General features: G+C 41.9%; 2 protein-coding genes across 5 annotated transcripts in view; one reads left to right on the top strand and one right to left on the bottom strand.

Moving 5' to 3' along the window:
- LOC122561825 (leucine-rich repeat-containing protein 23-like) overlaps window positions 1-12213 on the bottom strand; it is a 59380-nt gene extending 47167 nt beyond the window's left edge. Inside the window, exons 1-4 of the mRNA XM_043714031.1 lie at window positions 12174-12213; window positions 9094-9298; window positions 4449-4559; window positions 2732-2921 (exon numbers count right to left, since the gene is read on the bottom strand). Of these exons, the coding sequence (XP_043569966.1) occupies window positions 2732-2921; window positions 4449-4559; window positions 9094-9266 (474 nt within the window). The 5' untranslated portion in view covers window positions 9267-9298; window positions 12174-12213. The remainder of the gene's footprint in view (window positions 1-2731; window positions 2922-4448; window positions 4560-9093; window positions 9299-12173) is intronic.
- A 3648-nt stretch (window positions 12214-15861) lies between these two features.
- Window positions 15862-23952, top strand: part of slc35b4 (solute carrier family 35 member B4) — a 34349-nt gene continuing 26258 nt past the window's right edge. For all 4 annotated transcript variants that reach the window (XR_006315120.1, XR_006315121.1, XR_006315119.1 and 1 more), the window contains exon 1: window positions 15862-16088. Coding sequence is in view for 1 of the 4 variants with exons in the window: in XM_043714032.1 (XP_043569967.1) it covers window positions 16012-16088 (77 nt within the window). In the remaining 3 variants the exon portion in view is untranslated. The remainder of the gene's footprint in view (window positions 16089-23952) is intronic.

Consider the following 23952-nt stretch of genomic DNA (forward strand, 5'->3'; position numbering starts at 1 on the left):
CAGGTGAATCTGTGGCGGATATGGAAGTTTCCTTTGGGGCCTTGGAGGGAGGTGAGGGGGGAGGTATGGGCGCAAGTCTTGCACCTCCTGCGGTTGCAGGGGAAGGTGCCGGGAGTTAAATCACTGGTAGATGAGCTAATGCTGAAGATGATAGTGGTGTAATGTGATAGGTTAAGTGTATTGTACGGAATCAGTGTGGCAGATGATGATTAGCCTAGAAAGACAAAGCAAGCAAGCATGATTGGTTATGCTAATGTTATCGGATAAGTGCGGGAAAAACAACTGTATAAACTGCAGAAGAACAAAGAGCTTGTTGGCAGTCAGGGAAGACATTTTTCTGGCTGCGACAGCTTTAATTTTAAGATTAAACTTTAATTTTGTAAGGGTTTTCTGCATCTCCTGGTAATTTTTTATAGAACATTGAGTAATTCTTCCACAACAAGTTATTCCAGTATTTCTGTTTTTGACTTCAAAGTATTGTAGAGCTTGAGGGAGAATTAGGTTTTATTCTCACATGTAATCAAGTACAAAAGTACAAGAGTACAGTGAAAAGTGTACAAAGTCACTGTTCACTGGCACTACCTAAGGTACAAAAACTTATTTTTTAAAAGACCATCTTAGATACTGAAATAACTGCACCAAGACGAGTATCCAGTACCTAGTCACCCTTTATTTAATTGTGCACAGTACACTGGCTTTGGCCAGCTAGCACAGAGTCAGTTCCCTGTACTGAGGAAATTCTAAATCCTCTTGTTATATTGGTCGACCAGGGTTTCTTCATTGACCCAAGTTAACAACCCCATTCAAGGATCTCATAGTGAACAAGATCCACCTGGTTCCAAGAAAACAGATACAAAAACCAAAACAACCATCTAAAATACAAAAGCAGAATTTTTTAAAAAATCACAAGCAAAAGTACAAAAACAACAGAACCAAGAGAAAACAGAAAATTCCAGATCCAAATGTCTTAACTCCGTAAGATAGTCCCTCCTCAAAGCTTTGGGTCTCAGTGCTACTGTTGCCGCAGGCCTTAGAACCCGCTCCCACAGGCCCTCGGAGCTCACTCCACTGCCACCCTCGGCCTTCAGAATGCAGGCTCTTGGACTCACATCAGCTGCCACTGGAAGGGCTTGTAGCTCACTCCAGCTACTGCCGCAGCGCCTTGGACCTCACTCCTACTGCCACCGCAGGCCTCCGAAACTCACTCCCACAAGCCCTCGGACCCCACTCCCGCAGACCCTCGGAACTTGCTCCTACAGACCCTCTGATCCCGCTCCTGCAGGCCCTCGGACCCCGCTCCCACAGACCCTCGGACCCCGCTCCCGCAGACCCTCGGAACCCGTCCCCACAGGCCCTCGAACCCCGCTCCCGCAGACCCTCGGACCCCGCTCCCGCAGACCCTCGGATCCCGCTCCTGGAGGCCCTTGGAACTCGTTCCTTCAGGCCATTGGAATTCATTCATTTACCGCTCCAGGCCCTTGGAATTTGCTCCTTGAATCTGTTGCTGCCGCTGCTGAATCCTGACACATACTGACCCAACTTGCTGCTGCCATTCTGTTCTTGCTCTCGCCAATACCCCACCAAAGATACCGCACAACTTCAAATGAAAAAAAAATGAGCAAAAGTAATAGAAAAAAGAAAAATGGAAAAAGAAATAAAAGTAGATGATAGCAGATGAGCCCCGGGTTCAGCAGCTCGAACACTGTGCTGCCACTGCATTGCCATGTTGAGTCAAATTGAATGGGATGTGTGTTCACAGAGGTAGAAAGTTGAAGCGTTTCCAGGACACAAGACTGAGGAACATTGGACTTCTAATTTTTAAAAAAATTAATCTATTTTTCCAATTAACTTCTTTAAAGGTGTAAAGAGATTAAACATGTAATCTAGAGATTATATATCACTAGAGCAAGTAAGACGAAACCAAGTCTCCTGGCCTGGTGGGGGAGGGGGGGGCACGACTCTGCCCAAAAGAGGGTGCCTAATAACATTGAATTGTAGAATCATGAAGTACCATAGGTTCCCTACAATGTAGAAAGAGGCCATTTGGCCCATTGAGACTGCACTGGCTCTTTGAACAGCATCCCACCCAGGTGGGCGGCACGGTGGCACAGTGGTTAGCACTGCTGCCTCACAGCGCCTGAGACCCGGGTTCAATTCCCACCTCAGGCGACTGACTGTGTGGAGTTTGCACGTTCTCCCTGTGTCTGCGTGGGTTTCCTCCGGGTGCTCCGGTTTCCTCCCACAGTCCAAAGATGTGCAGGTCAGGTGAATTGGCCATGCTAAATTGCCCGTAGTGTTAGGTAAGGGGTAAATGTAGGGGTATGGGTGGGTTGTGCTTCGACATGTCGGTGTGGACCTGTTGGGCCGAAGGGCCTGTTTCCACGCTGTAATATAATCTAATCTAAACCCCTTACCCTATCCCTGTAATCCCGCTTTTATCATGGTTAATCCACATAGACTACACATCGCTGGACGTAATGGACAGTTTATCATGGCCAATCCACCTAACCTGCACATTTATGGGCTGTGGGAGGAAAACTTAGCATGTGACAGAAACCCACACTGACATGAGGAGAACATGCAAACTCCACACAGTCACCTGAGGCTGGAATCAAATCCAGCTCCCTGGCACTGTGAGGCAGCAGTGCTAACCACTGAGCCAACGTGCCATCAGACTTTTATGGCATAACCACAATGTTAAGCAGCTGGAAGCTGGTCACTAAAGTGTTACCTGGTTGCCACTGAGGTGCATTTCAGTCAGGCTGTTGAGAAAGGGAAGGTTGGCAATGCTCCTGATCCGGTTGTATGAGAGGTTCAGAACTGTCAGACCTTTGCAGTTTTCTAATCCTTGGAGAGTTTCAACCTCATTGTGTGCCAGGTTCAAAACCATCAGGACAGGTAAAGCACTGAGCCATGAAATACTGCAAAACATAACATACACATCCATCAAGAGAGAGAGAATAAACTTCAACAATTGATGATGAAGTACAAAATGATGTTATTAATTTAATTGGCAATTTTCCATTTCGTGATAAAAATTGATCTTGGGCAGTACTGTAAAATGGATTGTGGCACATTGCCTGCCATAATATGACCAGCATTTACTGCTACTGACTTCAATTAAAAGCCTATAGACTCTGAGAGAGAGATTTAATGGCTCAAGTTTGAGATCACATGAGAAAGGGAATGAAGAGTACAATGAGGTGTTTCCTGAATTCAATTCAGTAAATATCCAGGAAGGACAAATGGCATCCAAAAATTGCAATGCTTGTATTTGCAAGCCAATTCTGCAGCAATTAACAAGCGAAAGGTGCATTTAAATAATAATTGATTACTACCTTTATTGCATAGTGAAGGGCGGTTTATTTGCAAGACTGAAACTGTTAGCTTAACACACTATCCTAGCATGGGTAGAATCCCTAAATCTTTCAGTTGTCATTTTTACTACCCTTTGAAATAGCCCTTTAATTCATAACATCATTCAGCATAAAAGTCATTCCAACTATGAAGCCTGTGTCAGCTTTTTGAAAGAGCTATTCAATTAGTCTCATGCACCCGGCCTTTGCCCTGTATATTGTTCGTTTTCATGCAACTACCCAACTACCCCCATGAAAATTTTTCTGGGAGTGCATTCCAGATTATAGCACATCGCTGCATAACGTAATTTGTATCATCTCCCCTCTGGTTCATTTGCCATTTTCCTTAAAAATATATCTTCTGGTTATCAATCCTCCTGTTTGTGCAAATAGTTAACTCCCAACTCATTCTATCAACCCCTCACACGAATCCTTTGAGAATAAAGCCTTTTTTATATTCATTTAGTATCTGACAGTAATAATTTGAAGAACAAGGATCTCATGCAAATGTCACTTCGTCCATCAATCACACTCCTTCCCCAAAACCTTTCCCCCACTTATCTAAATTTTGCAGAATCTACAAAATCGAAAATAAACCATTTGAGGAGTTAACCTTCTAGTGAAGTTTTTCCCTGAGACTTAGAGTGATCTAATGAGACATTAGGCTCCCAGTTGAATATTCTAAGTTTTATTAAGCAATCCTAATTATTTCAGAATTCCTTTCACTCACTTCCAAACATTTTCAAGGAGGGGCTTGTCTGTAGATTGTCTGCTCAGAACTATTCATTGTCAACTTGTTCTATACTGTTGTTGTGTCACAGTTTGAGGACTGTAGATGCTCTGGCTAATTCAAGGACCAATCAATGATGATTAGACAAAAATAATGCTGTAATCTGTCATCATCAGGAGAGCAAGTTTCGAATAAAAACATGGTGTGTAAGGCTTTTCAAATACAACTCATCACCGTTTTACCTCCTTGGTTCAGGAAGGAAATAATCAGGAGGGGAATAACAAAAGGAAATCAGTAGAAAGGGAAGGTTAAGAGGCCTTGATGGAAACATACTGAAGATTATCAATGAAACTGACACTTACCTACAAATAGAATTGAGCGACACATTCAGCTCACGTAAATTCACAAAGGGACACAGGCTCTCAAACTGTAGTTCTTTCAATTCATTTAAGGAGATGTTTATTTTTAAAATCCTGTGTTGTGAAGAGAATGAGGCATGCAAATCATTTTCATATTGTAATTGGTTTTGTACATTTTGAGTTCAGCCATTCTGAAGCCTCATTTAGAAACCTTGCAAAGAAAGGGCCAGCTGAGAAACCAGGCTGTTTGACAATTTATATCCACTGAAAATGAAGCATCTAAGGGGCATATTTTCACTAACAAGGCACCTCTATAAAGGCCATTGCATGCACTATTTCAGCTCATCGAAGTTGGGAAAGCTGAGGGTCTGAAGAAGTTGGGCTTATTAGCCCAGGAAGTGGTTAGGAGGTGGACAAGTGCTAAGACAGGCTAGCTAAAAAGTGCACCTTGGCTCTCTTGGACGTTGTTTCAATTATATAAAAGGTTGCAAGGCCTTCAAGGCTTCACCTCTCACACACCTTCATCCCCTTATATTCCTGATGTCACCTTCATGTCTCCCTGTATGTCCACTCGTATCCTCCAAAAAACTCACCTGCTATCCGGTATAGACACACCTCAGGAGCCATGTGGCGGAACAAAAAAAAACTTTGAACATTTTAATCGAGGTCTCACTCAAACATACTTGACAGTGAAAAAAGCTGTCATTCCTGAAATCTATTCAAAAAATCTAATTCCCCTCAAGTGGTTGTTCCATTGAAAACTAATGTCTATTTTACTAACTACGTCAAAATCAGCTAAACCTTTTTTAATTTACTCAAACTATCCAAATATTTATACAGAACTCTGTGGGAGAAGTGCTTCTGGATCTATTGAAAATCAGCCAAGCATTCATAATGAGTTCTGTAATAACAACAAACTTTTGGAAATGTAAATAATGGGGTCTACTGAAATAGCAAAAAGAGAGAAAAAAACTAATGCTTCTTTCTAAGTTACATAAGTGGCCTGTCAATCAATACTCCATTAACATGTAAACATTTCTTTTATTCTAAGAGAAGGAAGCAGACTTTTTTCAAATTTAAATGGCTAGAGTTAAAATCGTGTCAGATTATGTCACTTATATACAGCAGGCAGTGAAGTAAGCTGACCTTCACAACAAGAGGAATTGAGTATAGAAGCAAAGAGGTCCTTCTGCAGCTGTATAGGGCCCTGGTGCGACCACACCTGGAATATTGTGTGCAGTTTTGCTCTCCAAATTTGAGGAAAGACATTCTGGCTATTGAGAGAGTGCAGTGTAGGTTCATGTGGTCAATTCCCAGAATGGCGGGACTATCTTACGCTGAAAGATTGGAGAAACTGGGCTTGTTTATGCTTGACGGTTGAGAGGGGATCTGATTGAGACCTATAAGATTATTAAAGGATTGGACACTCTGGAGGCAGGAAGCATGTTTCCGCTGATGGGTGAGTCCCGAACCAGAGGACACAGTTTAAAAATAAGGGGTAGGCCACTTAGAACAGAGTTGAGGAGAAACTTCACCCAGAGAATGGTGGGTATATGGAATGCTCTGCCCCAGAAGGTTGTGGAGGCCAAGTCTCTGGATACTTTCAAGAAAGAGTTGGATAGAGCTCTTGAGGATAGTGGAATCAAAGGTTATGGGGATAAGGCAGGAACAGGATACTGATTGAGGATGATCAGCCATGATCATAATGAATGGTGGTGCTGGCTCGAAGGGTAGAATGGCCTACTCCTGCACCTATTATCTATTGTCTATTAAGTAGACCTTAAATCCACCCTTTACACGTTGTTATGCATCCTCCATAGAATCATGATTCCATGAAGGCTCAAGAGGATACTGAATAAGTACAAAACAAAAGGCAGTATTCTGAAGGGTGTTAAGGAACTAAAAGACTTGGGTGTACATATACATAAATCAAGAAAGGTGGCAGGACAGGTAGAGAGAGCTGTCAATAAAGCGTTCAGTAGACCGGGCTTCATAAATAGGACTTAAGAGTACAAGAGCAGGGAGGGCATAATGAACTTATGTAAGACACTGGTTAGATTTCAGATGGAGTATTGTGCATAGGCATAGGCATCACACTTCAGGAAGGCAATTAATGCATTGAAGACAGTGCATAAGAGGTTACCAAAAATGATTCAGTGGATGAGACATTTCAGCAATGAAGAAAGATTTGGAACTTCAAATATATGAGAAGGAAGAGACAGACCCAAGTGAACATAGTTCTCTTAGAGACTGAGCCTGGGGAATAATAATGGGGACCCAGAAAATGGCAGAATTAAATAAATACTTTGTCTCAGTCTTCACAGTAGAATATTTGAAATGCACTTCAAATTTATTAAATAATCAAGTAGCAAAAGGAGGAGAGGAAAGAAGCACAATTACTCTGACAAGAGAAAAAAGGTGCTGGCAAAACTAATGAGGCTAAAGACTAATAAGTCATCCTGATTTGATGGATTACATCCTAGTACATTAAAAGGAGTAGCTTCAGAGATAGTGGGTGCACAGTAGGAACCTTCCAAGAATCCATAAATTCCAGAAAAGTTCTAGATAGTTGGGAAACTGCCAAAGTAACACTTTTGTTTTAAAAGAGGAGACAAAACCAGGTAACAATTGGTCAGTTTGCTTAACGTCTGTGATTGTAAGTTTGTTAGTTTTTTTAAAATAAACAATATTATAGCAGGTTGTTTAGAAATACATAATATGATCAATCAGAATCAACATGTCTTCATGAAGAGGAAATCATGCCTGACAAATCTATTGGAATTATTTAAGGAAGTAACAAGTAGAAGAGATAAAGGGGAAATAGCAGATGTCATATATTTGGATTTTCAGGAGGTGTTGATAAGGCATCACACATTAGGCTACTTAATAAGTTAAGAGCTTATGATGTTAGATGTTGTATATTAGTGTGGATAATGGTTTTGCTAACTATAGAAGACCGACAGTTGGGATAAGGGGCATGTCAGAATGGCAACCTGTAAATAGTGGTGTGCCACATGGATCTAACTATTACCTTCCCAGTTACCTTGCTCCCACTCCCACCTTACTATTTATCTCTCAGCACCCCCACTCCCAATTCCTGATTGGGCTTATGCCCGAAACATGAATTCCCCTGCTCCTCGGATGCTGCCTGATCTGCTGTGCTTTTTCAGTGCCACACTTTTCAACTCTGATCTCCAGCATCTGCAATCCTCACTTTCTCTCTGCCACAGTGATCAGTGCTGAGACTGCAATTATTTACAATACATATTAATAATTCAGATGAGGAAAGTAAATATACAGTTGACAAGTTTACAGGTGACATAAAAATAGATGGGAAGGCACCTAGTGAAGTGGCACAAGGAGTTTTCAGAGGGATACAGACTAATTAAGCAAGTGGGCAAAAACCTGACAGGTGGAATATAATATGGTAAAATATGAGGCGATAAACTTTGGCAGGAAGAATAAAGAAGCTGAATAATATTGAAATGGAGCAAGACTACGGAAAGCTCTAGAAGAGAGGGATATGGAAGTCTGCATGCATGGATCACAAAAACTAGTATTCAAGTTCAGTAATAGGGAAGGCAAATGGAATGTTGGCAGGAAAGTGGAGTTGAGCATTATCAGATCAGTCATGATGGCACTGAATGGCATCACAGACGCAATGGGGCTGAATGGCCTACTCCTGCTTCTACATTTTATGGTCTTAAAATCTTACGGACTGTTTTCGTTTGACTGGAGAGGCTAACAGGAGATTTGATGGAGATTTCGGACAAGTTGGACCGAAGGGTCTGTTTCCGTGCTGTACATCTCTATAACTCTATTGGTTCTGGTCATATCTGGGGATACAAAGATGCTAATACCACACATAAACAGAGTGAGCTCCAGGGAACAGTTTTAAAGTGTTTTGCAAAAGAAGCAAAGGTGAGGTGAGAAAATGTTTTTACACAAAACTTGTAGTTAGCATATGGAATGCACTGCCTGGTAGTGTGGTGGAGGCAGGTTCAATTGAGGCATTTAAGAGGGAAAACTGGATGATTATTTAAAGAGAAACAATGGGCAGAGTCAGGGGGAAAAGATGAGATTGTCAATAAGTGAAAACCCTCAGAGGGCAGTGCAGAAATGATGGGCTGAATTACCTCCTTCTGCACCATAACAAGTCTATGATTCTGTGATTAGGTCAAATACATCTTTCCCTGTTTGTTTCTTCATCACCTGACGCTGACATGACTCAGCTAACCTGTCCTAAAGTTCTCAGCACTTAGCCTCATCCAAACAGTTCAGTTTTGCATTGTGTGAGGAAGATGTATTCAGTTACAATTACTAAGGCATGTTTTTCACACAAATTATTACATGAGTATGAGAATCTTACATTGAAATGTAACAGATGGGAGAGTGTGAGCTTAAAATAAAATCAAAATTGAATAATTATTCACAAGGAAACCCTGTCAACTGGATGATTAGGTCCATAATTATAATTACTAAATTAATTGGTAACTCTTTCTGTGACTTGTAAAACAACAAGGCTTCCGCTGCAACATTTATTGGTTAGTGGATAGATCCATTGCAAGGTGTGACAGCTATCCTATTGTTCAAAAATCAACTAATATAGCAAAATGGATCTCTTTACAGTCCCGGAGTACAAATATACCTGTGGGCTTTTACTCCAAACATAAAGTTAAACACTAGATCTTTCAGATGAGACATTTTCATGTCAAGCGTGAAGTATGGCCCCTGTGTATCCACATTCCAGATGAAAGGAATTTTGGTCATTTCAGTGCAATGGTCTTCAACAAAGTGACGCTCAATCACATTTCTAGCCATCGTCAATGAATCTTCAAGTTCTTGTTTTCTAGCTGAAAAAAAAGTACATGTTAACTGATAGGAATTTATACATGAGTTGGTGGTATAATGGTTATATCACTGATGTAATAAAGCAAAGGCATAAAAAAATGCTCTCAAGATACTGGTTTACATCCAAGCATGGTAGCTGATGGAATTTAAGTAATTAACAATTCCAAGCTTAATAATTAGCCTTGGTAATTGTGACCATGGAACAATCAATGATTGTCATGTAAAACTCAATGTGGTTCATAGAACATAGAACAATTCAGCGCAGAACAGGCCCTTTGGCCCTCAATGTTGCGCCGACCTGTGAATTATTCTCAGCTCGTCCCCCTACACTATCCCATCATCCATGTGCTTATCCAAGGATTGTTTAAATCTCCATAATGTGGCTGAGTTAACTACATTGGCAAGTAGGACATTCCACGCCCTTACCACACTCTGCGTAAAGAACGTGCCTCTGACATCTGTCTTAAATCTATCACCCCTCAATTTATAGTTATGCCCCACATACAAGCTGACGTCATCATCCTCGGAAAAAGACTTTCACCATCTACCCTATCTAATTCTCTGATCATCTTGTATGTTCACTAATAGTCTTGAAGAGGTGTGCCATCCTTACCATACCCAGCCTACACTGCAACTCTAGATCCACAACAATATGTTCACTCTTAACTCCCCTCTGTAATGTACTGACAAGCCACTCAGTTCAATGGCAAATAGGATTGGGAAACAAATGCTGCCCTTGCCAGCAACACACACATCCCATTAAAAAATAATAACAAATAGCTATATATTTAACGAAAGATTGAAATCAGAAACAGACTTCTCACGAATGAATGGAGTAGGATTTACATCTGATTATTCATGACCATGAAGATCATAGTTATAGCTTATCGTTTTGATTTTAGCTTTGTGCTATTTAGAGAAGGAAAGGGGCATTAGGGTGTTTGGAGACAGTTGATCATGAGGTGAAACTTGCAGGAATATGATCAACCAGATTTGGCAACGCAAAAGAGAGAAAAAATAGTTAGCTGGCTTCCTTCTACTAAACATTATTCAACAGAAAAGACTCACATGCACAGACATTGGGAAGGTTGTAAGTTTATGCACGATGAATGTCAGTTTGGATGGAGGACATGAGTGCAGCCATTGATGTACAACATATTTTAACACAAGTCTGTAAGTTTAAGAGTGGGAAGGGGCAATTAGAATAAAAAAAAATCAAATCAACTAATCAGGAAAATTTAGGCAGTGCCTCATTACACTTTATTCATTTGCATTATGTAGGGGCTTTTTATTTTCTTTATTTTGGGTGTACCAAAATGGGAGAATGATTGCTTTAAACCAAGGACCACAAAAGGAGTTTCTGCAACAAAATAAGTTATGAGAACTCTTTGTGAGTTGTATGTAGAGTGTTGCTTTTTACAAGTAGTCGGAGAACATGTCACACCATGCACTGTTGGTGTGTGTAGAGGAAGATTCTCCCAGAGATAGGTTAATGAATGGCAATCTGGATTAGTTGTGGGAGTCATCAACATGACAACAAATCATTGATTGGCTGTTTGACAGCTGAACAGTGAGAGTGCGAGCAATGCAGGAGCAGAACCCTCCAGACTGCAACAGAGAAAGTGTCCCTCTTTCTTTCTTTTTCTCTCTGCAGTGAAGTGAACAAAACATGGAAGATAGCTAGCTATTCTTTCCTACCATTTACAATAAGCCATTGCCTCTAACCAGTGACTGAAAAACCTAACAATTAGGATTCCAGTTGCCAATGTGTCTGCAGTAAAACACTGAAGGAACCTGGGAGAATAAACTGCTCAGATATCAGAAGGATTTGGAAAGCAAAAGGATTGCCTCATTGACTCCTGTGGACTGATACTGCTGAACTGTGTTACCCCAATATTTTTCTCCAGCCGTCACATTCATGTTTACTTCTCTGTGTCTGTCTGAATGTGTGTATGGATTTAAGGAAGTTAGAGTTTCAGCTCGTAGAATTGTTGACAATTCATCAGATAGGAAAATTGGAGACTTTGAGTACTTTGACTGACTTCTGCGACAACCCTAGAAGTGGCTTGAGTATCAGCACACTTTGCCAAGTAGGTTGTGATTTATTGAAGCTAGCTAAAATGATAATTCTTTGTGAACAATTGACTAATATAATATTTTCTGCTTCAAAGTATGGCTTCTGCAACAACATGAGTTCCCGAAGATATATTTTTTTCCCCATTCTGTTTATTAACAATGCATACAACTATTTCATGATAGTGAAAGTTGTATGTTTGCATTTTCACAAAAGACCTTGCCTTCCCAAAACGGTCATAGGCCAATACTGTTCTACAAACAGATAAAACTAAAACAGACATGATCTGTTTACAGAAACTGTTTACAAATAATTACTCTAATCAAGGAGGAGCTGATGAAAGTCACCTGGACTTGAAACATTAGATTGCTTTCTCTCCATGGATGCTGTCTGACTGGCTGTGATCTCCAGCATTTGTTGTTTTCATTAATTTAGTCAAAATGAGTACATCATGGGTTTAGTTTCTGAACAAATTATATTTAATTTGCAAAATATCGTTTCCCTGACATGCTCCAAATAAATTAATCTCACTTTGAAGCATATTTTTTTAAAAGCAGATTTATCCTTTCCATAATTCTTTATTCTTAAAACAGTCCTTTTGCCCTTTCAGTTTGCCATATCACAGAAAAATATACGGACTTTAAACGAGGCAACAGTGAGTTGCCTATTAAGTGTGACTATTACTTGTTAACAGCATGATCAATGGCACATCTTGCCTCATTAATATCCAGCTCCCTATCCTACCATCTATTGCAAGCAAATTAAATGCTGGAAATTTTAAACATGGAAGTCAGAGCGGTTACCTGGCAATTTCAGCTTGCCGCTGGCTGCATAGCGCCTCCACGTTCCTCATCACACAAAAGAAATTCAGACAGCGATCCAATGGGCACCAGCCACCATGCACCTCGTTCATGGTCATTAGCATCCAATAACTGCCAACCCATCAGGATCCTCATGGCACCTCTCTAATTCACCTGCAGGACACTTAGGAAGTATAGAGCTGCACTGCAAGGCACACCGACAGCAAGCATGAAAAACTCCTGCAAGAGGCAGGACTCCAGCTCATGGATTGGACCAGCCTACACCTCAGGTCAGGGGTGCTCACTTGCACTATCAGTGCTTGCTCTTTTAGTGCCTAACTGCACCATGTCATTGATCCTTGAAAGTTGGAACACTGGCATCTCAATGAAGCAGAAGTAACAGTCAATGACTTAAGAAGAGGCAGATACTGATCAACAGTGACCCAGAACTGTGCTGTGGGAAGTGGAGATACTTGCTTCAGACCCTTCTTTTTGATGTAATGGCCTTCAGATGGTGCATATGCTGGGGCTGAATGCATGATGAAGACACAATGCTCATGAGCAGAGTGCAGCATGTCTGACTACATGGAGGACTGTGTGCAGCCTTCATTTGCTCCTCTTGTTTACAATGTAGGACATTGCTCGCAAGAGTCACGCGCCCAAACATTTGCTACCTTCCTGAGAACAATACGACAGGTGCAGGAGGAGAAGGGCTAACAGTAGGCCCACGAGCAACAACAGACCCCTGTCCAGGACAAGGAACACCCAACTCAGGAAGAGGTCACAACTGCATCGCCCTTCTGGATTAATTGGGTCCACAGTGGGGGCCAGAAACTTTCACCCATGACTCCATTTTCTGGAGATGAGCGTGGTGCAGTGTCAATGAAGACTCCTATATCCTATGCTGGATGTTAGAGCAGGACTTGAGGACTCAAAGATTAGAGGCCATTCTCTCCCAGTGGCTCTGAAAGTGGGCTTGTATGGGATCTCTCAGTTGAGCCCTCACAAATGCATCAGGACCATGACCACTACCAAATGTAGAAGATCACATTGATGATTTTCTTTCTCAGTGATGAGGTCAATGCTGTAGCCTGAATGATTGGATTTGAAAAAAACAGCTGGCCTCCCCCAGGTGCAGGGTGCCACTGACTGCACACATGTTGTACTGTCAGGGACATATCACATCACTGCAGAATTCAGCAACTGGAAGCATTACCATTTGATCAACGCCAAGATGATCTTTGATCACTGTTACCACGTCCAGGAGATATGTGCCTGCTGGCAGCTATCATGACTTCAACATCTTGGAGCACTCTCATGTATTTGCTGTGTTTGAGTGTCCAGGTAACTTGAAAGGTTGGTAACTGGGGTACATGGGATACTGACTGTGAACATCTTACCTACTTATGACATCACCCCAAACTGATGCAAACCGCAGATGTAAAGCAGTTTTTTGGCCAGGGCCTTGGTGGAACTGTAAAGAATCAGTTCTGCTGTTTTGTCCAGTCTTGGCGTGCTGCGTTCTGGACAATTGCAGTGAAGGCAAGGTGGCAACATGCTGGATACTGAGGATTTGGGGAAATGGGAGCAGTCTTCTGAGGAGAAGAATGAGGAGAAGAATGAGGATATTGGGAGAGGAAAAGGCTTGCCTGACTCACTTGGCAGTCCAGGGCCTGAGGCAGTTTCACTGGTGGCAGCAACCATTGCCTGGCAATGGCACCACTTGAGAGATGGAATTTCTGTTCCCCTTCCCCAAGGAAGGTCATGGGATTAATCTACCCCATGATTCTCAGCTGTCAGCCAAACAGAAACTGGCAGCTGTCCATTGTCATCAGTACTAGGGAGTGGTGGCAGCTGCCAGTAAGGCACAAACCAGAAGCCCAGCATTAGTGAGGGATCCAGGCCACAAGTAAGAGGGGGGTGGGACAGTGGTCATCAGATGGGAGTTGCAGGAGATGCAGAATGAGATATTGACTATAAGGTCAGGAGGGGCTTTCAGCAACGATCAATCCCTAAAGTCAGGTCCCTCACTAAGGCACTGAATGCCTTAAGATCCTGCAAATATGACAGCACTTGCTTTTCAGGCACCTTGCATGGGACTGCCATATCTTTCAGGTTGAATACCAATGGTAATGGAAGAGGCCCTTATGTTGGCATTAATTGTCCACTTAAGGACTTTGATTTGCAACATGTTTGGAAGGTTCCACAAGTCTTCTCACACCAGCACTGAGGCAGAGAGGAGCAAGCAACAATGGTCCTAATCTGGCACCCTCCCACCCTATTAAATGTAACCCCTGCTGCAAAAATGCCTTAGAGGAGGGTATTAAAGTCCTATCTAATTTATCTTCCTAACAACTTGATTTCCTACTTATCTTACTGTTGTCAGCAAATGCAGTTACAATATATTGACAAAGTCATTCATGTGGATCATGAATGGTTGAGACCTGAGCACTAATCCTGATAGCACTCCATTGGTTATCATTTACCCATTTGAAAATAATTTTTATGTGGCACCATGTGGTAAGTGAAATAGATTTGTCAAATACAATTTATTTTTCATAAAACCACAATGACTTTCTCTCCTTGTATTATGATTTTTAACATGTCCTGCTACTGTCTTCTCAATTATGGATACCAGCATGTTCCTAATGACAAACGTTAGGCCTTTAGTTTCCTACTTTCTTCCTCCCTCCTTCCTTGAGCAGAGATGTTACATGTATGGTTTTATAATTCACTTTGGTCTTTCCAGAATCTGGAGCATTTGGAAGATAATGATTCACAAGTTCACTACTTCTGGTGCTACTTCTTTTAAGACTCAAGGAGGCATGCCATCAGGTGAAGGGAACTTATCACTCCCCAGTTCCTCCAGCTTGCCTAGTTTTTTTTAAATTCTCCAATGATAACAATTAAAATTCTGCGGCTTTTCTGCCCCTGATTTTCTATGATTATTAGAGCATGTTTAGTGTCTTCTATTGTGAGGACAGAAACAAAATATTTGTTCAAAATCCCTGCCATGTCCTTGTTTTCCATTGTTAATTCTTAGTCTCACCCCCCCCAGGACCAATATTCATTTCAGCTATTCTCTCAACCTTTTTGTTTACCTGCAGAAACTCCTAGTCTTCACGTTTATATTTCTTATTAGTTTCTTCTCTTCAGAATCGGTTTCTTTCTCCCTTATGTGCTTTTCTGGCTTGCTTTTCTGGCTTGCACATAAATGCATCCATAATAATCGCCTCAACTTACCTTATCACGTTTGTGGTGTTGAGTTTCACTTTCTAACCAGTCTGAGTAAAGATGTTTTCCCAGAAGATTGGAGCCAATAAATTCAATAAGCATTTCAGAGTAACTTCTAACATCCAGTGAGTGGTTAGAATGTAAAATTTGTTACCTCAAACGACAATAGATTTTAAAATTAAAGCGCCCAATCCCCTAAAAGTAGAAAACAAAGCAATCGATGATGTTTAAATGCATTTACCTTTTTGTTGATTTCATATTTAGTTCACCTACCGTTGCCATAACAATTCCTTGACCGCTTCCAATATCTGCTGGGAATTGTAGTTTTACAGCCAGCAGCAGTACCCATCGGCCGTAGGTAAACTACAACACCCAGCATGCCGTTCACTCGTACGCAGTTTCCGTCCTGGCAGGTAAGGACTACATCCCCCGACCTGCATTGCGCGCAAGGCATGCGCAGTTGTACCGGAAAGTGGTCGGAAAGGGATGGCGGCTGTTTGGACGTGTCAGTTGATGGTACAGTGAGTGGAACGGAAGGAGCTAAGGGAATCAGTAGCGGCCTAGCTGGCTATCTTAACTCGACCACCATCTCTTTTCAAGGGACAAGATGCACGCAGTCTTCGCTGTTGGCCTTGTGTTCCTTGGCTGCACCAGCAATGTTGTGTTTCTGGAACTGTTGGTCAGGTGAGTGCGGACTGGCATTGCCTGTTATCTTTGACAGGTGAACATCAGGGATGTGGCTATCACCTTTATTTACTGTCAGGTGAACATCAGGGATCGGAGTGCCACCTTCTGTCAGAGAAATTTGCCCAATAGGTTAGAGATCACAAAATACAGCTCAAATTGAAATTGACAAATAGTTTATTGCAAGCTATATAGCTGGAAGAGAAACTGACCACGCTGACACAGAACTAACAGTTTGTGCAGGTAGATCAGACTTTCTCTTCCCAGAGCTGAGGATGAGACCAGCTTTATAATAATGCTGCACAGTAAGGCTGATTAAGAAATGGGAAACTACAATGTATCTGGGAATGGAGTAATCTAGTTACAAGGATGCTAATTGGAAAACAGTTATTGGATGAATGCCCTGCTCCTTCACACAATGCAACATCCTGACAGTATTGATGGTTCCATTCCTCTTCACAAGTAGGGTGTTAGTGTCTCCTCTGAAGTGGTGAGGTGCTTCCATTGTCCTGTTCCTGGAGTGTGTCCTTGATGGTGCCTCTCTGTCTGACCTGCTCTTTGTGTGGCTTTGGTATTGCTGGGTTGTGAAACTGCCCTTGGGGCTTTGAAATATCTGTGGTGCTCTATCATTGTTAGCGAGCTTAAAGTGTATTCTCTTGTCTGCGTGGGCTGTCTGATTTGGCTTGTGAGCCTGCTTGGAAATTCTGGGTGTTTTTGGTACAGTTTGGCCAATTTTACTTTTGTGGGCCTATCTTGGGTTAGCAGATCTTTTCCCATACCTTCATTTACTGACAGGTGAACACCAGAGATCTGAGTATCACCTTCATTTATTGACAGGTGAACACCAGGGATCTGGCTATTATCATCATTTAATAACATGTGCGTACAACAGATCTGACTGTAACCTTTACATATATATTTGATAAGTATGTACCGGTCAGGCAGGGAGACAGTTGTTGAGCATGGGAGCTGTGGTTTACTAAGGAAGTTGAATTTTTTTGTCAGGAGAAAGAAGAAGGATACAGGCTACTAGACTAGATGGGATTGAGGTGCATAAAGAGGAGATGTAAGCAATTCTGGAAAGTGTAAAAATAGATAAGTCTCCAGGGCCATATGGGATTTATCCTAGGATTCTCTGGGAAGCCAGAGAGAAAATTACTGAGCTTTTGGCTTTGATCTTTATGTCATCGCTGTCTACAGGAATAGTACAAGAAGACTGGAGGATAGCAAATGTTGTTCCCTTGTTCAAGAAGGGGAATTGAGACAACCCTGGAAATTATAGACCTGTGAGCCATACTTCAGTTGTGGGTAAAGGGTTATAAGAGATAGGATTTATAATCATCTAGAGAAGAATATGTTGTTTAGGGATAGTCAACACGGTTTTGTGAAGGGTAAGTCATGCCTCACAAACCTTATTGAGTTATTTGAGAAGGTGACCAAACAGGTGGATGAGGGTAAAGCAGTTGATGTGGTTTATATGGATTTCAGTAAGACATTTGATGAGTTCCACACGGTAAGCTATTGCATAAAATACAGAGGCATGCGATTTGAGGGTGATTTAGTAGTTTGGGTCAGAAATTGGCTAGCTGAAAGAAGACAGAGGGTGGTGGTTGATGGGAAATATTCATCTGGAGTTCAGTTACTAGTGGGGTACCACAAGGATCTGTTTTGGGTCCACTATTGTTTGTCATTTTAATAAATGACCTGGATGAGGGCACAGAAATTGGCAGATAACACCAAGGTCAGTAGAGCTGTGGATAGTGACGAATGTTGTAGGTTACAGAGATAAGCTGCAAAGCTGGGCTGAGGGGTGGCAAATAGAGTTGACTGTGGAAAAGTGTGAGATGATTCACTTTGGAAGGAGTAACAGGAATGCAGAGTACTGGGCGGATGGGAAGATTCTTGGTAGTGTAGATGAGCAGAGACATCTCGATGTCCAGGTACACAGATCCTTGAAAGTTGCCATCCAGGGTTATAAGGTTGTTAAGAAGGCATACACTGTGTTAGCTTTTATTGGTAGAGGGATTGAGTTTCTGAACCATGAGATCATGCTGCAGTGTACAAACCTCTGGTGTGGCCACATTTAGAGTATTGCGTACATTTCTGGTCACCACATTATAGGAAGGATGTGGAAGCTTTGGGAAGGGTTCAGAGGAGATTTACTAGTATGTTGCCTGGTATGGAGGGAAGGTCTTACGAGGAAAGGCTGTTTTTGTTAGAGAGAAGAAGGTTGAGAAGTGATTTAATTGAGACATATAAGATAATCAGAGGGTTAAATAGGTTGGACAGTGAGAGCCTTTTTCCTTGGATCGCGATGGCTAGCATGAGGGGAGATGCATGGGAATGGAATAGTATGGGTTAGATGGGCTTCAGATTGGTTCCGCAGATCGGCGCAACATCGAGGGCTGAAGGGCCTGTACTGAGCTGTAATGTACTATGTTCTATAGTTTGGTAAAATGTTATGAATGCTGGAACTCCGTAATGAAGGTAGCTAATAGTAGATCACTGTTTCACGTGGAAAAAGTATTTTGACACATCAAGTTGGAAAACATGCTTTGGAGGTGCTGGTGTTAGACTGGCGTGGACAAAGTTAAAAATCACACGACACCAGGTTATAGTCCAACAGGTTTGTTTGGAAGCACGAGCTTTCGAAGCGCTGCTCCTTCTCAACCACCTGATGAAGGAGCAGCTCTCCGAAAGCTAGTGCTTCCAGATAAACCTGTTGGACTATAACCTGGTGTCGTGTGATTTTTAACTTTGTTCAAGTTGTTAAAGTGTTGACCATCAGTGCATAGAACATATTGGGGACAGTCTCAGAACAATTTGTTATAGAGCCAACAAGTGGAAAATAGACTTTAGATCTGGTAATCTATAATAGGACACTATTAATTGATCTCTTAATAAAGGATCTTCTAGTCAAGTGTGGGAACATGTGGGAATTTCACATTCAGTTTAAGGATGAGAGATTAGGTCTGAATTTAGTGCAATACATGCATAATACGCACTTGAGCTGTTAGCATTGTATGAACCAACTCAGAGTCAAGATTAGAGTGGTGCTGGTCAGGCAGCATCTGAGGAGCAGGAAAATCGACATTTCTGGCAAAAGCCCTTCATCAAGAATGTGATATGAACCATGTCGTATGAACCAACTCCCTCTTAGATCACAATATGATTCACATAATATCCAAACAGAGTCAGCATATTTTTTTATGAAAGTGAAAATGTTTGATAAATTTATTTGAGTTCTCTGAGGATGTAGTGTAATTGGATTTCCAAATAAAGTGCTGCATACAAGTTGCTACACAAAACTGTTCTCTCCTTTGTAGCTTGTTTGTACCATCCTCCTTGCAAACTACTACTTTCTCCATCCTTCCTGAAGCTGACTTCTCCTTGCTCGCCTCTGTCATATGTGAATATTTTCAGAAGTCATCTGGTGAGAAGGCACACATGAGATATATCATGAAATTTGAGACACAGTATGTTAAAAGAGATTTTTATTTTCATTCGATTTCAACTCTAGCCTCTCTGGCAACCTGAAGCATTTGAATGAAATTCAGGAATGCTTTGGGAACGTCTCATGTCTGTTTGATTCAGCCCATTACAGCCTTCAAACTCAACAATGAATTCACCAATTTTAGAGTCAATGCTCCCATTTTTTGAGATGCCAGAGATTCTGTTATTTGCAGCTCTTTTAGGCCATCTTTTGTTTCTTTATTTGTCCAAGAAAACTTCTTAGTGCAAGGAACAATCATCTCTTTAGACACAATCGTTCTTAACTTCTAATCTTATGCTGTTTCTCCCTGCCACTGTACCTGCTTGAAATCTATTACTGTGCACCTCATGTTTTGCGCTTGAAGTATTAAATCAGCTCTTTCCACAGATATTGCATGACATGCTGAGTATTTCCAACACTTCCCGTTTGTATGAAAGTGAACGTAGCCACAGAAATCAATGTCTCGAACAGATAGTTTAGGGTTGTATTGTATTGTATTGTATTGTTGAATAGCCGACACGGAAGACCATCAGGAATCACCTTCGAGCCTGCGCCATTGCCAATATGCCTGAATGTTTGTTTCCAGTGTTACACCGAAGTGTTTTACATTTTCCTTTCTGCCCGTGTAAACTGCTGGTAAAAGCACATTTATAACTCGCTCCAGGAGGGACCGTATTGTTGAAGAGGAGAGTGTGAAACGGACTGGTAAGCTAGAAGAGATACTTGTTAGGAAGGAAGATGTGTTGGACATTTTGAACAACTTGAGGATAGACAAGTCCCCCGGGCCTACGGGATATATCCTAGGATTATGTGGGAAGCAAGAGAGGAAATTGCAGTACCATTGGCAATGATCTTTTCGTCTTCACTGGCAACGGGGGTGGTACCAGGGGACTGGAGAGTAGCAAATGTTGTGCCCCTGTTCAAAAAAGGGAATAGGAATAAACCCGGGAATTACAGGCCAGTGAGTCTTACTTCGGTGGTAGGCAAAGTAATGGAAAGGGTACTGAGGGATAGGACTTATGAGTATCTGGAAGGCCCAATACATGTGTTACATTATGATTCACACATGTATTGGGACATAATTTTACACCACATTCCACTGCTTGGCCCAATACATGTGTTACATTATGCTTGATTCAGTTCAATTCGTTTCAGTTAATTTCAGTTCAGTCAATTCAGTGTAGTTCAATTCAGCTCAGTTCAGGTCTGTTCAGTTCAATTCAATTGTGTTCAATTCAGTTCCGTCCATTTCAATTCAATTTAGCTCAGTTCCATTTTGTTCCGTTCAATTTGATTCACTTCAGTTCCACTCAGTTCAGTTCAGTTCAATCCCATTCAATTCTGTTAACTCCGCTTCAGCTTTTTTGACATGCCCACATCCTCCGCTGTACCCCAGGCAATGGGTTCTTCGGCAGGACTGGGATCCTCTCAAGGGTGGACAGCAGCGACCCTGGGGTTCCTACGCCCTCGGCCTCCCAGTTCTCCGGTCGCCCCCCACCATTTCTCAAACAAACTGCCACGTCATGCCACGGTCCATGCCATCCCGGGACGGTCGGGACCTCCACAGTTTGTTCCTCTGGTTTCTTAGCCTTTTTCCAAAACATTGTTCTGTATCAAAATCTTTCCTCAATTGCGATTGATCCTGCCGGCTACGCCAAAATGTTTTAAAATAATTCTCAAGGTCAAGGACCAGGCTCGCAGGAAAGTAGTCTGACACAGAACAAACAGCCAAGAGGCGAGTCTGCTAGAATATGAGCGTTTTATTCCCCGCAGCGTCGCCACAACCAGGTCTCCCGGGTCTGGCTTATACTCACTCTACATGTTACCGGAACTGGGAGCCGTCAGTTCTCGTAGAGCGGTTGCCAACAACCCACGCTCGGCGGTTAAACGTAACCCCGGAGCAGACTCCCGGGTCTGGTTTATACTCACTCTACGTGTTACCGGAACTGGGAGCCGTCAGTTCTCGTAGAGCGGTTGCCAACAACCCACGCTCGGCGGTTAAACGTAACCCCGGAGCAGACTCCCGGGTCTGGTTTATACTCACTCTACGTGTTACCGGAACTGGGAGCCGTCAGTTCTCGTAGAGCGGTTGCCAACAACCCACGCTCGGCGGTTAAATGTAACCCCGGAGCAGACTCACCGAACTGGAGACTTTTCCAGCTGATATACTCTTTTCCAGATATAAACATTCATGTGAACAGCAGAGCAAGGCTAAAAAACACATTCCATTCTGGTTACATACAGATAAGAAGATTCACACGGGGAGGTGTGTAATAAGATTCACACGGGACTAAGCAACACCTCCATTCCGGTTAGATTCACACATGTATTGGGACATAATTTTTAACCGTTTCACCACATTCCACTGCTTGGAATTTTACACCACAGCATGGAATGCGCTGCCTGTGGGAGTGGTAGAGTCAGAATCATTGGCGACCTTTAAGCGGCAATTGGATAGGTACATGGATGGGTGCTTAAGCTAGGACAAATGTTCGGCACAACATCGTGGGCCGAAGGGCCTGTTCTGTGCTGTATTGTTCTATGTTCTAGGGTACCGTTAAAAGGCATTGCTTTCCTCATTGGACAAATTTGGGAAGTGGTAAGCTGCAAAACTTTGTACTGAGATTTTATTTGGTTTTCATACAACATAATTTGATCATGGATAAAAGAGGGGACAATGTCAAAGTTTGCCAATTCAGTGGAAGTATGATATAATGCAGGTGCTGGAGTTCAAGAGGTAATACCATATAGGACATGACCTGTTGTGTTTTAATCAGCCTGTTATTGTGTTGTTTTGTTATTATTATTATTATTATTATTATTATTATTATTATTATACACCTTTGGAGCAGGTTTTTCTTCTGTCTTTGTGAAGATCGACCAGAATCCATTTTCTCACTTCATCACATATTTTAGTCCTTGGTTTCCCTCATTTTATGAAGATGGACGTCTGTGTGTTTTCCAGACCTAGAGGGCATAGGTTAAGGGTGAGAGGGGAAAGATATAAAAGAGACCTGCAAGGCAAATTTTTCACACAGAGGGTGGGACGGGTATGGAATGAGCTGCCAGAGGAAGTGGTGGAGGCTGGTACAATTGCAACATTTAAGAGGCATTTGGATGGGTATATTAATAGGAAGGGTTTGGAGGAATATGGGCTGGGTGCTGGCAGGTGGAACTAGCTTGGGTTGGGCTATCTGGTCGGCGTGGACGGGTTGGACCGAAGAGTCTGTTTCCATGCTGTACACCTCTATGACTCTATGACTACTGTTGGTTGATGTTTTTCTTTCTTCTTAATTGAGCAAGAGGAGGTTTGTGTGTAATTTAGATTCCAGCATTGACTGGTTGGGTCAAATGGCCAATTTCTGTGCTGAAAATCAATGTAACTCCTTCATTAATTTGGCCAAGTTGGCAAACAGTCTTCCCCCAGTATCCCACCCATTGTGAATGTTGTGGCCATCCCACTCCACCCCAACATCAGATTTCCAATTGGGCCCAGGGTTGACCTTGAAATCTGATCTGGAACACGACTCGTGCAACAAAAGGCAAAGGACATGAATTGATTGATTTTTGTCATAGATTCTTCTAAGTGCTCTTACACATAATTGAATTTTTTTCACCATCACCGCATCACTGACTTTTTTTTTGTTTTCAGCTGTTAATCACTATCATGCATCATCCATGTAACCAGGTAGAAATTTACATGCAAAGTCTCTTATCGGGCAATGCAAACCATCAAAGGTGAGGGAGAGGGGAAGGAGGCTAAATCAAAAGTGATTTGGAAGGGGAAATGTGAACTGATTACTATTTTTGAATCAACCTGCTCAGAGAATGTTGTCATATACACTTGAGCAGGTGGAATTTGAACTCAGTCCTCCTGGTCCAGAGATGGAGACATTACCACTGTGCCACATGAACCCTCAACATGAACTGATTAATACAATAGTTAAATGGGTGACAAGTTCAATAGTATGTTTGAGGAGAAATGAATTGGCCCTGTGGTAAAATTGTTGCAGAAGAGAGCAGTTTTCAGAAACCAAACAAAGCTCCAGAAATGTTGGAAGAGTGTCATTAAAAGACAAATGGAACATAGAATTTCTCACAGTAGAAATATAAAAGCAAAAAAGTAATGTTAAAAGATGTTGGTTGGGTAACAGATTTCATTGCTCTTCACTTTTGGAAAGATATTGGGGAGCCAAAGATGTACAATAAAGATCCACAGTAATGATACTTTGTGATTGTGAATAAATACTCAAGTTTGGTCTTTCTTTCACTGAAACACTTAAATAATAAGATCATAATGTTAGGCTCCTGCTTATTGTCTGCACCTTCACCTTCAACACCATAATTCCAAACAAACTCATCTCCAAACTC

Source organism: Chiloscyllium plagiosum, chromosome 23 (assembly GCF_004010195.1).
Source record: "Chiloscyllium plagiosum isolate BGI_BamShark_2017 chromosome 23, ASM401019v2, whole genome shotgun sequence".
NCBI classification, from domain to species: Eukaryota; Metazoa; Chordata; class Chondrichthyes; order Orectolobiformes; family Hemiscylliidae; genus Chiloscyllium; species Chiloscyllium plagiosum.